Source organism: Cryptomeria japonica, chromosome 4 (genome assembly GCF_030272615.1).
Source record: "Cryptomeria japonica chromosome 4, Sugi_1.0, whole genome shotgun sequence".
In the NCBI taxonomy this organism is placed as follows: Eukaryota; Viridiplantae; Streptophyta; class Pinopsida; order Cupressales; family Cupressaceae; genus Cryptomeria; species Cryptomeria japonica.
In genome coordinates, this window is record NC_081408.1 from 10,939,000 (window position 1) to 10,952,930 (window position 13,931).

Consider the following 13,931-nt stretch of genomic DNA (forward strand, 5'->3'; position numbering starts at 1 on the left):
GGGTGCTTCTGGAGAAGATTCTGAAACCCCATCATTGGTTGGTTGTTGACAAGCTTTTGCAATGGTTCCTTTCTCACCAGGTGAACTGTGCGAGAAGCAAAAGCATGGAAAATTGCCCATTACTAAATAAAAAAATAACAGAAGAGGAAAGAAAAATAAAAAGACAGTAATTGCAGGATGATCACAGTAATTGCAGGATGATCACATATTTAAAAGGGGTAAAAATTTATTCAAACACAAAAGAAATACAAAACATTGACATTAAACAATCTTGTGATGACTAACTGATCCAACTTTTTATCTTTATAATTTGTATACAGCCAATGCTTGTTTTCCACTGAAATACACCACTGTTTATGATCTCATGATCATGCACGTGTAATATCATTTGATGAGTCGTCGTATTAATTAAATAATTTGAAAAATTAAAATAATATTATTTTTTATTTTTAATTAATTGATAAATAAAGTCAAAGGTATATTTAATCAGTCATTTATTTATTAAATATTTTAACAATAAGAATATGTTATTTTGTATTTATAATTAATTGATAAATAAAGTCAAAGGTGCATTCAGATTGTGGATAAATAAATCATCTTATCAATAGATCTTGTCCCTCCACGTACTCCAATTTTTTTTTCCTTTAATTCATTTATTCATCTTATTCTTGAATTAATCTTAGTCTTCTATTATCTTATTCTTGAATTAATCTTATTCTTCTAAAAAAATGTTAACAATCAAACCGAAAGAGTGAGTATACTACATATGGAAGTTGTTATTAATTTTAAAAAGTTTGTCCACTTAACATGGATTTTCATATTGTTAATAGGGAGATGTGCTTAAATTTGAGGGTGAAAGCATATTTTTTTAATGATTAGTTGACTTATAAACATATATATTTTGTTTGTTAAAATATATGTAGATATTATTTGAAGATTTATTAAAAAATTATCATGAATTTTTTTTAATGATTATGTGGGTTTAAATTAATTTTTAAAAATATCATAAATCTTTTTTTCTGTTTTGGTAGGAAAGATAGAAAGCCACGCCTCTCCACAAAATTTAGATGTAGTTAATTTAACATTAAATCATTTGATTATGAAATTATATTTTTTTAAATAAATTTTTTTTATATCATCTATGAAGAAAAGGATGAGTTTTTTAAGAAAGGGATATCCATTCCACCAAAAAAAAAAGATTAAGGTAAAATCTTGTAGACTAAGAGGCAAGGACAAAGGAATACCCATTCCGTAAAGAATGCTTAAGCTGAAATCTTGTATACCAAGATCGAAGAACTAAAGGATACTCATTTCACCAAAAACACTGAAGCAGATCTTGACCTCATCGCTTATGACGTTAGGACCTTACACTCAACAAGAGTCAAACTCTCCAAGTATATTCAGAACTATTCAATTTCTCCAATAAACCAAAAACATTCGTCTATTTTCAACTCTTTAACAATGACCCTTTGACATTGGATGGAAAATAAACATTCACTATAGACAAATTACAAAGATAAAACCCAGATGATCCCAGTGAGTGGTTATATTGTACCTGAAGAAAGAAGCAGCACTCAGCATGTTTTATTTTTCTTTCCTGTGTGTTTTATTTTGTGTTAGTAATGGGCAAGTTTTCTCTACTTTCAGGCTGTGGCTCCTGCAATTGCTCTTCACCCTCTTCACCTTCTCATCCTGTTCATGCTGGACCTTCCATGACCAACAAGATTCATTCGAAGAGATTCAATGATATAAGCCAGCTTCATGAACTGATTCAGTTTATCGAAGAGCTATTGAAGATCGCGGTATGTTATCTACACATATGTTTTCTATAATCACAAGGTTTTCTACTTTACATTTTAAATATGTTTTGCTTCTCAATAATTTTAGTTTATTGTTTGCTTTTCTATTCTATTCTTACCGGTATGTCGTACCAGCATCACTGGTTAAAAAGTTCATTTGACACTGCAGTTTATACGGGACCTAACTGATTCCTGCAATATAAAAAATGTTAAAAAGTTCATTTGACACTGCAGTTTATACGGGACCTACCTGATTCCTGCAATATAAAAAATATTTAATCTTTTCTTTGAACTCCATACAATTTTTGACTTTCAAACCCTTCCAAAGATAAATGGCTTCCTCATACAACCATGTCTATAAATAACAAAACGTTGTCTCGTTCTTCTATTGTGCAGCCTGCACTCACACCGCAGTGCTCCAATAACATATCTACCTTACGAAAATTGCTCCAAAAACAATTGAAACTTAATATAAGACAACAAAACTTTCATCAATTCCATCCAAAAACTCAATGGCTAGATAGGGATGGACAATGGTCATTATTGAATTGAAATGGATGCTACATCAATGATCTTTCTAAATAGCCGGTTGTCATAATATTTTTGCTACAACAACGAAATCCTTACCTACGAATTTAGGGAAGATAATCTGGGTATTTTATTCCTTACCTATGAGGCGGAAGATAGGGTGAGAAATATTTTTATAAATAGAAGGCGTGAGCGGCCCTGACCTGATAAGTTCATTCCTCCCTCCATAGTCTGTCTGGGAAGGAAAGAAATCCCCAGAATGGAGGGAAAGTAAGTATCAATCAATATTGGCATCCCCAATAGGTCCCTTAGAATAGTAGGGGCCACCCGCGTAAGTAAGGTGGAGATTGAGCCAGAGTGCCTTCCGTGCCCCGGATGCGATATATAAGGGCTAATGGCAGGGAGAGAATGCTCGGGGCATCCACACAGCCCAATATTTTTATAGGGCTCTGATGCTCATGAAAAGAAAAAACTACACCAGACAGAGATTGCATGGCTGTTAATTGGATCTATATTATTTTTTCCTCATTCTATTCATATTTATACGAAAAATATATGATTATTTTTTTATAGTTTACAGTTGATCGAAAACATATGTCATCAGATGGTCTGTGTCACCTCATCCAAAATTAATTTATTTTAACAATATTGAGGGTAAATATCTGTTTTTCAATGTAGTCGGGAGAGAAAAGTACAGGAGGATCTAGTTCAGCAGTAAGCTCTTATATCCAGGAAGGCCAAAGATTCCTGGAGATAATTGAGGAAAACATTGACAGATTTCATAAAACGGTAAAGTTTCTATTTGAGAAATATAAAATCAACCAGTAATAACTAATAACATTCCTATATGATTTCATTGTATCCAATTACAAATTATTGGATGGCTCTAAACATTTAGGAAATAGATTATATATCAAATGGATGTTGATTGTCATATCTTACTTACATATTCATATAATTTTCCCATATAGAAAGATTCCATGGCTGGTGCAAGTGCAGAGATAGAAATAATTGTTATAGATTTGCTTGAAGGTGCTGAGAAAATTCATTGGGTGGGTGCAGCACTTTCTGTGGTTGGATTTGTTGGTGTTGGAAATAAGCCACACCCGGACCGACGATGGACTAGTCCAAGAGGAGCCAGTAGCTCAGTGGTAGAGTACTCCAGCAGCGTATGGAAGGTCCTAGGTTCGAGTCCTAGCTGGTCCATGTCTCAACATGGTATCAGAGCCAAGTCCAAGCGAGGAGCCCCAAGCACACGAGAGGTGTGGCTTAAGGGGGGTGTTGGTGTTGGAAATAAGCCACACCCGGACCGACGATGGGCTGGTCCAAGAGGGGCCAGTAGCTCAGTGGTAGAGCACTCCAGCAGCGTATGGAAAGTCCTAGGTTCGAGTCCTAGCTGGTCCATGTCTCAACAGGATTTGTATTGGTGAGATTTAGTCAGATGTCTAACAACAAGAATGAGTGCCTCGAAATTTTGAAAAGCATACTTCATCTTGGTAAGCAAATTCTGCAGTTGAATGACCAAATGCCAGTTCAGAAGTAGAAACTCAACAAAGCAGTCCAGTGCATTGTTGTAGGATGCACCATGTGTGCTTCCCAACTTGCAACGGCCAGAATTTTCAGGTCAGTTCAACTATCCGAGTGGTTTTATTTGAGGGTCAATTTATTCTCTTGGGTTTATCATCCTTGAAGTAAAAAATTTCCTCCACTACATTTTTCGTGAACCTGATGTGAAGGCCCGTTTTCTTTTTGTATCATTTAGTTCATTACGTATATTTAAGATCTAAAATTTGATTAGAAAAAAAGGGGGAACATAGTTTACATCTTTGCTTTAGCATTTGGATTAGCTTCTTCATCTTTGTAATTACCACGATTTAGTAGAAGACAAAACCCTTTGTGTCCTTGTAGTGTGGTTTTAGCGTCGCAAGGCTTGTCTATGATCTTTACGACCTCAACTACCATAAGAGTTGTAGTCAAAAGGACATCTAGACGATGTTTCCCTCCTGATCATTACAATCCTCCTCTATTCGATCCAATGATAAAAAATCCCCTCCTTGACTTTGGTGAGGATTTCCCCTCTTATACTCTCTAGATACCTTTAAAGGGAGGCTCGTCAGCTGCTAGTTCTCAGAAAAACCCCCCAACGAACTCTCTGCTACCTTCTCCTCCTGTTGTTGACCACGATTCCACTATCACTATTGTCTTTGATTGGATTTAGTCTCTAGAGGTGAACATGAGAGATTTTGAAGGTTTCCTTAATCAAGAGAATGTCCTCCCTCAAGTTGGGAATGTAGTTAATACTTTGAGAGACATGCTTATCTCGGACAAGAAAGGTTTAGAGATGCTAAGGGAATTATCTATGATTGTCAAAAACCATGTACCCTTGGCAGATGCACCCTCGCAAGATGTCCATTCTAACATTAGTGGTTCTCAATTGGGTGTTGACATACCTGGTTTGATAGTACACATGGTTGACCCCATGCCTACCATTTCTAGCATCAATGCGTCATCCACCCCATTGGGTTATATGGGTATGTCTAGTAGATCGACCTTTGCCTCTGTTGTAGCTCATATCTCTACGGTTAGTGCTAGTACTACCTCTGCCGGTGGCACTGGTTCTCTTGTGGGTGCCGGTGGAGGTGGTGCAATTGGTTCTCTTGGAGGTGCTGGTGGAGGTGGTGGCACATCTGGCCCACTTCCACCTCCTTCTCTTACTAATCATGTCTTGAACACTATCTTACAGAACATGGGGCAGTTACAATTATAGCTCACAAACCTAGCCTCTGCTTCTAGTCAATCATCTATGCCTACATATCATAGGAAGAGTTCCCTTGATATCACTATCTTGAACACCATCCTTCCTCCTGTGGCTGAATCATTGAAGTTCGATAGGTTCAATGGTGACGGGGACCCTAATGTGCACATTGATTCTTTTATGACCATGTGTAGTGACTACCATAGCCTAGAATTTGTGTTGCTTAAACTATTCTCATAGTCCCTTAATGGAACCACATTAGAGCGGTATAAATCTTTGTCGAGTCATTCTATTTGTACTTTTGATCAACTCATGGATCTGTTTCTTAGACGGTTTCAGGCTAACATTGGTAGTATGGTCACTATTGCTGACCTTGTTCACTGTAAGAAGAAGTCCAACAAAAAAGATCACAGATTTTATTTCAAGGTATCAGTGAATCTCCACTAGGATCCCGTTTACCCTGCTAGATAGTGACCTGCAAAGGATGTTCATTGGCAATCTGCAGCCGACATTGAGGGAGAATCTATCCCTTAATCAGTACCAAAACTTTTCTAACATGTGTTCTGCACTCACAAACTACCAACACACCATGTCGCAGTTCGAAGATTCTACTCCGAACCCTCGCGATGGGTCCTTCGTAGGCATGTCCACGGAAGGGTCTAAAAAGAACAAGGTTGTCTCTAATGTTGTGGTTGTCCTTCAGGGATCACAACAAAATAGAGTCTTCCCTAAGTTAAAAGACTCCTGCCTGAGCATAATGTAGGGATTAATAAAAGATAATCTAATTAACCTTCCTCAACTTCGACCACTGCTCGATAATAGACCCTACCCACTTTGGTATGATGGATCGAAATTTGTTCACTATCGTCATGTGCCTGGTCATGACATTGAGCGATGTTATCATCTTCAGAATATTTTCCAAGACCACATCAATAGTGGGGTGATTAAAGTTGATGTGCAAAAATATAAGTCAGATAAGTTTATTGATAATACTAATAGGGATCTGCAAATCTACACTGATTTTTTTCCCCCACATTCAACAAATTTCATTTCTACATTAGATCCTCCTTCGGATGATGGCCCATTTGTGAACACAATCACCATCACTCCTATTTGTTTACCTCCTAGCCAAAAGGAGAATGTTTCTAACATATCATTATTATTCACCCCTCTGGATGCCCCATATTGTGGAGAGCCTACTCCTTGATTACGTTCTCCCGTGCTTGGATATAGAAGGTTACCGTCTTTATCTATTTTGCTCTCTTGGAGTACTCGAGTTACTTTGAAGGTGCTCGAATATAGGGGATTTTTCATTGTACAACTTCTTCTATATGTTATCTACTTCTTCTATTTGTCATATCTTACCTCTTCGACATTCGGGGATGATGCAAAGTGTTGGGGGAATCTTTTGCTTTCTTCCATGTTGACCCGAATTTTTATTTTATCTTTGTCTTCATGTGCTCTTCTTCAGATCTGAGAACTTTGGTGCTATGACAATATACCCATCTCGCAGTTATATTACATATCTTTTCTCACTGCTATGGGTTCTGATGCCAAATCTATCGGTTCCCCCTGTCCTCTTGCATTCATCATTGATGTTGTGGACATATTTGTGTCACCAGCTAATGGTGGCATTCCACAGAAACATCTTGCTAATGTGCCACAACCACTCTTCTCTTTAGAATGACATGCCTTTCATGCCTATCATTCTAAGGGGGGGCCATCATATCTGCATTTCTGCATGATTCTTGTTGATTATTTTTTTCATGCTTCCCTAGGTGGGGGCCAAACCACTTGATCTTTTTCTTTTTCATGCTTCCCTAGGTTGTGAGATTTTGCCAAGATCTAGAGGCAATGGAAAGCTCAAAAAAGAGAGACAAAATATATGATAGGAATAAACTGTATTCTATCAAGATGAAAATACTGATCAACTGGATCATCAAGCGTTACATACAATGAATATGAGCCTGCTTATATAGGCAAGGCTATATGGATATGTGAACACACAAACATGACATGTGGCTCAATAAGAAACAAGGGTAGGTAGGAAATAGGTGTGGTAGGTAGGAGAAACATATAATATTCCACATGAGGTGGATCACCCCGAAGGTGGAATTATCACTCCACAATAAGTGGATATGATAGAGTAGTAACAAGATCACAGCATAAAAGGTGGAAATTCTCCTACACACACTATCCCAATGTGGCACAAACACCCAAGTGTCTCATACCCAAACTACTGTTAAATGCATGTACCTAAGTAAACTTAAGTAAAGTGTAATAATATCCATGATGAATAATTATTTACGCCAACATAGGTGGGGGCCAAACCACTTGATCTTGTTCTTTTTCATGTTTGCCTAACTGGGGCCCAAGCCACTTGATCTTTTTGCCCAGATGGGGGCCAAACCATTTCATCTTTTTCTTTTTTATGTTTGTCTTTATAGGGGCCAATCTACTGTTCATCAAATCTCTCTTTGATTGCCCAATCGCATGGCTATCTAGCGTATCACTACCCATGCTGGCAAAATATTTGCTCATTGTATGGTTATCCATACTAGAACTCATCATCACCCTATCATATGGCTATCTAGCATAATGCACCTTGCTATCCATACTGGTGTATCCCATATCGTAACAACCGCTTATCTTGTATCTTTTCATAATAAGGGGCTTTCCTCAAGGCGAGGTTCACTTTTGTTACGCTATCTTATCTATCATCCATCTTAATCTATCCTTTATCTTATCATCCAACATGTTAGTCTGTAGCTAGCATGTTTGCAATGTATTAGTTAGCAATATCTATTTCAAACTTCTTGCTGGGGGCAACTTCGTCTAATCAACGAAATTTTGCCTCCCTCTCATGACTCTTTTCTTTATCTTCCTCTACTTTAGCTTCGCATCTCTTAGCAAAGCATGCTCGCTAAAGTGGGGGCAAAATGTAATATAAAAAATTACACCTTGTACAATTCATCACAACAAATGGCACCTTCCCCCACATCATCAGAGATTGTGTAGCGCCGCTCTTATCTTTTTGTCCACCTAGATCGCTTCATCAACTCTAGACCATAATCCCACCAACTTTGTCGACCAGTCATCCTTGGGACAATAGTACAGTAGGGAGATGTCTGTGTGATGCACTAGCGTCCCGCAAATCTGACAGTCCAAAGGTGGTTATTTGAGCGTTATGCATACGCCCAAAAGAAATCGTAATGCCCCTACATGTGCCCACTGACATCGGTTTTTGGTCCAGAGCCTATATCTCTCCGGTTGGAAGCCATTCTTGGGATTCTTGGATGTTTTCTTGGAGGTGGGAGCCCTTGGTGATCTTCTTGAGTAATATTCACAGATTTTCCAACACTCTATAGTCCACCATTGTTGCAATCCTTCGAACAATTCATAGTGCCATCTTCACGAATCATAGAAGGGGAGTTTACTCACCTTTACTCGATTTATTTACACATTCACATTTCTTCACTTCGAATTTATTATCATATCTATATTGTCTTTATCATTTTATCTTTCCCGTGGCTATTCTTTGGGTTGTCCATGGTGGTGGAGACACCAAAACGGGGGTCTTACTTAGGCAGACTCCAAAACACAATCCCATTAATTTCCCTTCTTGCTTGTGTGTAGGTTGGTAGTGTGAAAGAATTACCTTCTTATAGGAGGCTTCAATCGTGGACCAACTATAAGTTCCCTTTTATTCTCATTCATCTTATTTTATCTCTTTGTATTCTGCAATATTCCACTTATTTCATTTTCCGCATTGCTTATTTAATAGTTTAGTCATTTTCTAAGACTTTTCATACGGTCTTTGTACCTTGTCCATACAATAAGATAGTGCGCCGCATTGGTATCCCAGACTTGCACGCTCTCCCTGGGAATATAGGCTTAGCAGGATTGCCCTAGAGTCTTAGTTTGCAGTCTATTAGCTTAATTTGTCATTTTCATCCCTTGGCTCGCCCTTAGTACGAGTATAACTAAAGTATTAGAGGGTCGATTTTTTCTCTTGGGTTTATCATCTTTGAGGTAACAAATTTCCTCCACAACAATAAGCTTTATTTAAGTATATATAAACAATCTATAATCTATTTCCCAAATTTTTAGAGTTACAACCATCCAATAATTTGAAACTGGATACAATGAAATCATATAGGAATGATATTAGTTATTACTTGTTGATTGTATATTTCTCAAATAGAAACTTTACCATTTTATGAAATCTATCAATGTTTTCCTCAATTATCTCAAGGAATTTTTTGCCTTCCTGGATATAAGAGCTTACTGCTGAACTAGATCCTTCTATACTCTTCTCTCCCAACTGCATTGGAAAACATATATTTACACTCAATATAATTGTTAGAATTAATTAATTCTGGATGAGGTGACACAAACCATCTGCTGACATGTTTTCAATCAACTATAAATTATAAAAAAAATACTCATATTTTTCCTATAAATATTTATAGAATGAGCAAAAAATAATATTGATCCAATTAACAGCTATGCAATCTTTGTTTGGTGTAGTTTATTCTTCCCCATAAAAATATTGGGTTGTGTGGGCATATTGACAACTGTTATCTGTGTGGAGAGTTTTGGATGGATTGATGTAATTTTTGTTTTTTCAATTGTTTTTTGAAACAATTTTCATAAGGTAGATATATTATTGGAGCATTGTGGTGGTATGTTATTAGAAACGAGAAACGAGAAACGCAACGGCAACAACAACGTGACAAGAAATGGAATATGTAGAGGTTGAGCAATGTGACCAGACCATGGTAAGTCCTGATCCTAAAAATCAAGATTTTGAAATACGATAAAACTGGGAAATTGATGAAATTGCAGAATAGATAAGTGGTGCGAGCATAATCAACATTGCAATTAGGCTTTGGAAGACGAAAGGCCAAAATCAAGCCTAAGTAAGGACAAAATTGTAGGGAGTACAATTTAAGACGCTACACTATATATCAAATTTTACAAAAACAATAAAATAAAATATCATGCAATTACCTTTTACTTTAGACAATCCTATCTTTCCTACCAAAATAGAAAAAAGATTTACACACAATCATTAAAAAAATTCATGATAATTTTTTAATAAATCTTCAAAGAATATCTACATATTTTTTTTGTTAAAAAATATATTAACAATATGAAAATCCATGTTAAGTGGACAAACTTTTTAAAATTAATAATAACGCCCATCTGTAGTATACTCACTATTTTGGTTGGATTGTTAACATGTTTTTTAAAAGACAATATTTAATATGTTTTTGGGTCCAGAGCCTATATCTCTCGGGTTGAAAGGCATTCTTGGGATTCTTTAGCAGTTCTACATTTGATAATATGTTTCGCAGTTCTACATTTGATAATATCTTTTGCTTCCCTAATCTATTGTTGTCAGGCTTTATTGAATATAATTGATCTGTTTTCCTATGCAGTCAGGAAAGAAGAGTAGAGAAGGATGTAGCTCAGCAGTAAGCTCTTATATCCAGGATGGGCAGACATTACTGCAGCTAGTAGAGGAAAACATTGATAGATTTCATAAAACGGTAAAGTTTTGATTTGAAAAATATAAAATCAACTAGAACTAACATTCCTATATGATTTAGATGTACCACTGTAATTGGTTGGCTGTGGGAAATAGTATATATCAGGAAGTGTACTAATAGTCGTTATAGCTAATTTTAAACAATACATTAGATTTTGATAATTTTTCTTGACTTTCTTCGTATGCATCTTAACTTCTTATAGCTATTGTTCTGGCTTCTACATAGTGATGATGCACACTTTGAAATCTTTTATGTACGCAAATGTCAAAAGTGGTCATTTTACAGTATTGTCTCATACCTACTTAAAGATTCCTTAATAACCAGATACGAGAACCACCTAAAAAATTGCCAATACTTATGGGTACCAATAAAGTTGCACAACTCCTCCAACTAAAATCCAAAAATTTTAACTACTTGTGGTAAAGTGGGCAGCTATTGGTACATGTAAAATTTTTTAATGGAAAGTTATCACTTTTTTGGTTTCTTGAAAGTTAGTAATTGGGGTTTGGGTGAGTGAACAATAATGGGAACATGGGCAGTAATTTATTCTTTGTAATGTCCCCAACTAGGAGGCTGCCAATTCCCATGATTAACATACACCACTGTGCATTCAAATCAGATTAAATTAAGAATCAATTAATGATTCATAATACATTTGATAGTTAACATACTTAAGCCCCAATTCCTTCTCTCCTAATCATCAACCCTAAGGAGGATGGGGAATTACTTGTCATAGGACACTTGGAAACCAATCTACAAGTAGGCTGCCTTAAGGCTTCAAGACCCCATCCACATCACATCTTGGGATTCACCTACCTTGTGAGGAATTACTCTGCCTCTCCCTAACAAAACTAATCTATCTTCTTAAGGGGCAATAGCGAGTGATTAAGGAATGGACTAGGAGTGTACTAACTTCTAATGTATTATGAATGTTTAAGTATGTGTACTAACTTTTAATGTATTATGAATGTATATGAAATTAAGTATGTGTCATATATATTGCAGTCTATATCAATATTACTATTAAATTCTGCATAAAAACATTATCAAGTTTCATATATTAAGCACATCCCCATGCATACCACCAAGAAACAGGATGCTACTGCTTGTAACTTAATAACAGTTCTGATCTGATCTGATCCATGGTGATGTCACTGGAGGCTTTTGATTTGTTTCTTTTATATTTCTCAATGTGAGGGAGAGGTCAAACCTCTTCATCATGTATACCTTTTGACAAAAGAAACACCCTTTCACCATTAGCACCCTTTGAAAGAGTGTAACTCTTCATTATTTCTGTCTTTTGAAAGGGACATAACCTTTCACAATCAGATCTGCACTTCTTATTTAAATCAGATTTGCACTGTTATAATTAAATGGATGTTGATTGTTACCATTTGTAATGTTTTCTTTCTAACGAATTTTGATTGATGCAGATTAAAGCAAGAAATTAAGGTAATAAATTTAGTTGATTATATGACAACTAAGAAGTTATTGTATGACATAATATAATTGTGGAGGTCCATCCTATTTTTAATCCACAGTTATGAAAATAACATAAGTAACATTCAATATTATGAAGGGTTGGGATTTTGTTACGAATAACTATTTATATGTGAAGATTTCATATTTTTTATAATTTTAATTATTTTTATAAAATTATTTGTACTTCTCTATTCATTCAAACATTAAGGATGAAAACTGTTGGCTGTGAAGATCTGTCGGCAAAAAAAAAGAAAGAATTAGAGGACAAAACGCTTTTGTTTTAACAGGGAAATTTCAGGGTATATTTCAGATTTATTTTCATATTTTATGTTCAATTGAAGGTTACAATTTTTTCAAAACAATTCAACAAGTTTTTGTGTTCTTAATGTCAATTCCATGCAGATAAATCATCCTTCGTGGTCTTTCCTTTTCTAACGCAAAATTGCCAAATTTCTAGTTACATTGTTATATTTAAATTGAGTCAGAAAACTTTATATTTTGAAACATTTAAATATATTTATTTAAAAATATTGGTTTGAAAAATTACACATCTGAATTAAAAGAGGGATAAAAATTTATTCGGTCACAAAAAGAGATACAAAGCGAAGAGGGCCAACCGTCTAACACACTTCATATTCATAGAATATTCTTTTACAGAAACATTCCATGGCTGGCACAAGTGCAGAGATAGAAAGAATTGTTATAGAATTGCTCGAAGGTGCTGGGAAAATTCGTTGGGTCGGAGCAGCACTTTCTATGGTGGGATTTGTATTGGAGAGATGTATTCAGACTTCTCACAACAAGAGTGAGTGCCTTGAAATTCTGAGAAGGATGGTTAATCTTGGAAAGCAAATTCTGCAGCTGAATGACCAAATGCCAGACGAGAAGCAAAAACTCAATGAAGCAGTCCAATGCATTGTTGTAGGATGCACAATGTGCGCTTCCCAACTTACAACAGCAAGGGTTTTTAGGTCAGTACAATTATTTCAGTAGTTTCTTTTAAAGGCTGGATGTCTAATTCAGAAAATTTAAAGGTCAATACGGTGTGAGTTGAAATGGTAAGGAGGAGTCTGGTGGCAGAGAAATATATAATATATTTGTTTTTGTGTTCTTTTGAATTTGATCATGTAGATTTTGTTGTTGTCAATGTTAGGGATCAAATATTATGATCTATCTCTGTTTGCTTATTCTAATGATAGATCATGATGTTTGATCCGAAACATTGACAACAACAAAATTTACATGATTAAATCTAGAAGAATATCAAGTAAATTATTATAGACTGTGAAAACTTCATAAATTTAACATGGCATATAATAAGAAAAAGATATTAATGTAACTCCCATATTTGAATTGTGTGAAGGTTTCTTACTGCTTCAGTGAATGCCGATAGTATACAGAGCTTCCAAGTCAAAATAGACCGCTTGTATGATGATCTTGTACTGTGGGGTATAACTGACATGGAGAAAAGATTGACAAAGGTTGCTCCGCAGTCACAGGGACTCTATGCATACCAAACAGCAGGTAGTATGTTTTCCAATTAAAATAATCTTTTCCTGTTATGTTTTGAGTGTTGCCGGAAATTCTGATTCATTTTTTCCACTAACCCTAATACAGTCGGAATTGAGAGTGGACGAGAAACAGTAATCCGACTGCTAGATTTGGAAGCACAACATTCATCAGTACAGGTAGTGGTTGTCTATGGATTAGGAGGGATGGGCAAAACGACACTCGCTGATGCCGTTTATGCAAACATCGACCTCCAAAATTATAAGCATTGCAGAATTCACATGGAACAAAATTGTACCAAGA

At 35.8% G+C, this 13,931-nt stretch overlaps 1 protein-coding gene across 4 annotated transcripts in view; it reads left to right on the forward strand.

Annotated features, from left to right (window-relative positions):
* The first annotated feature begins 1,307 nt into the window (after positions 1-1,307).
* The window catches only part of LOC131040776 (disease resistance protein RPV1-like), a 40,239-nt gene continuing 27,615 nt past the window's right edge, over positions 1,308-13,931 (forward strand). Inside the window, exons 1-5 of one of the 4 annotated variants that reach the window (XM_059219518.1) lie at positions 1,308-1,536; positions 1,648-1,802; positions 10,527-10,637; positions 12,762-13,090; positions 13,483-13,643. In XM_059219518.1, the coding sequence (XP_059075501.1) occupies positions 1,713-1,802; positions 10,527-10,637; positions 12,762-13,090; positions 13,483-13,643 (691 nt within the window). In that variant the 5' untranslated portion in view covers positions 1,308-1,536; positions 1,648-1,712. The other 3 variants (XM_059219519.1, XM_059219516.1, XM_059219517.1) reach the window with 3 other exon arrangements.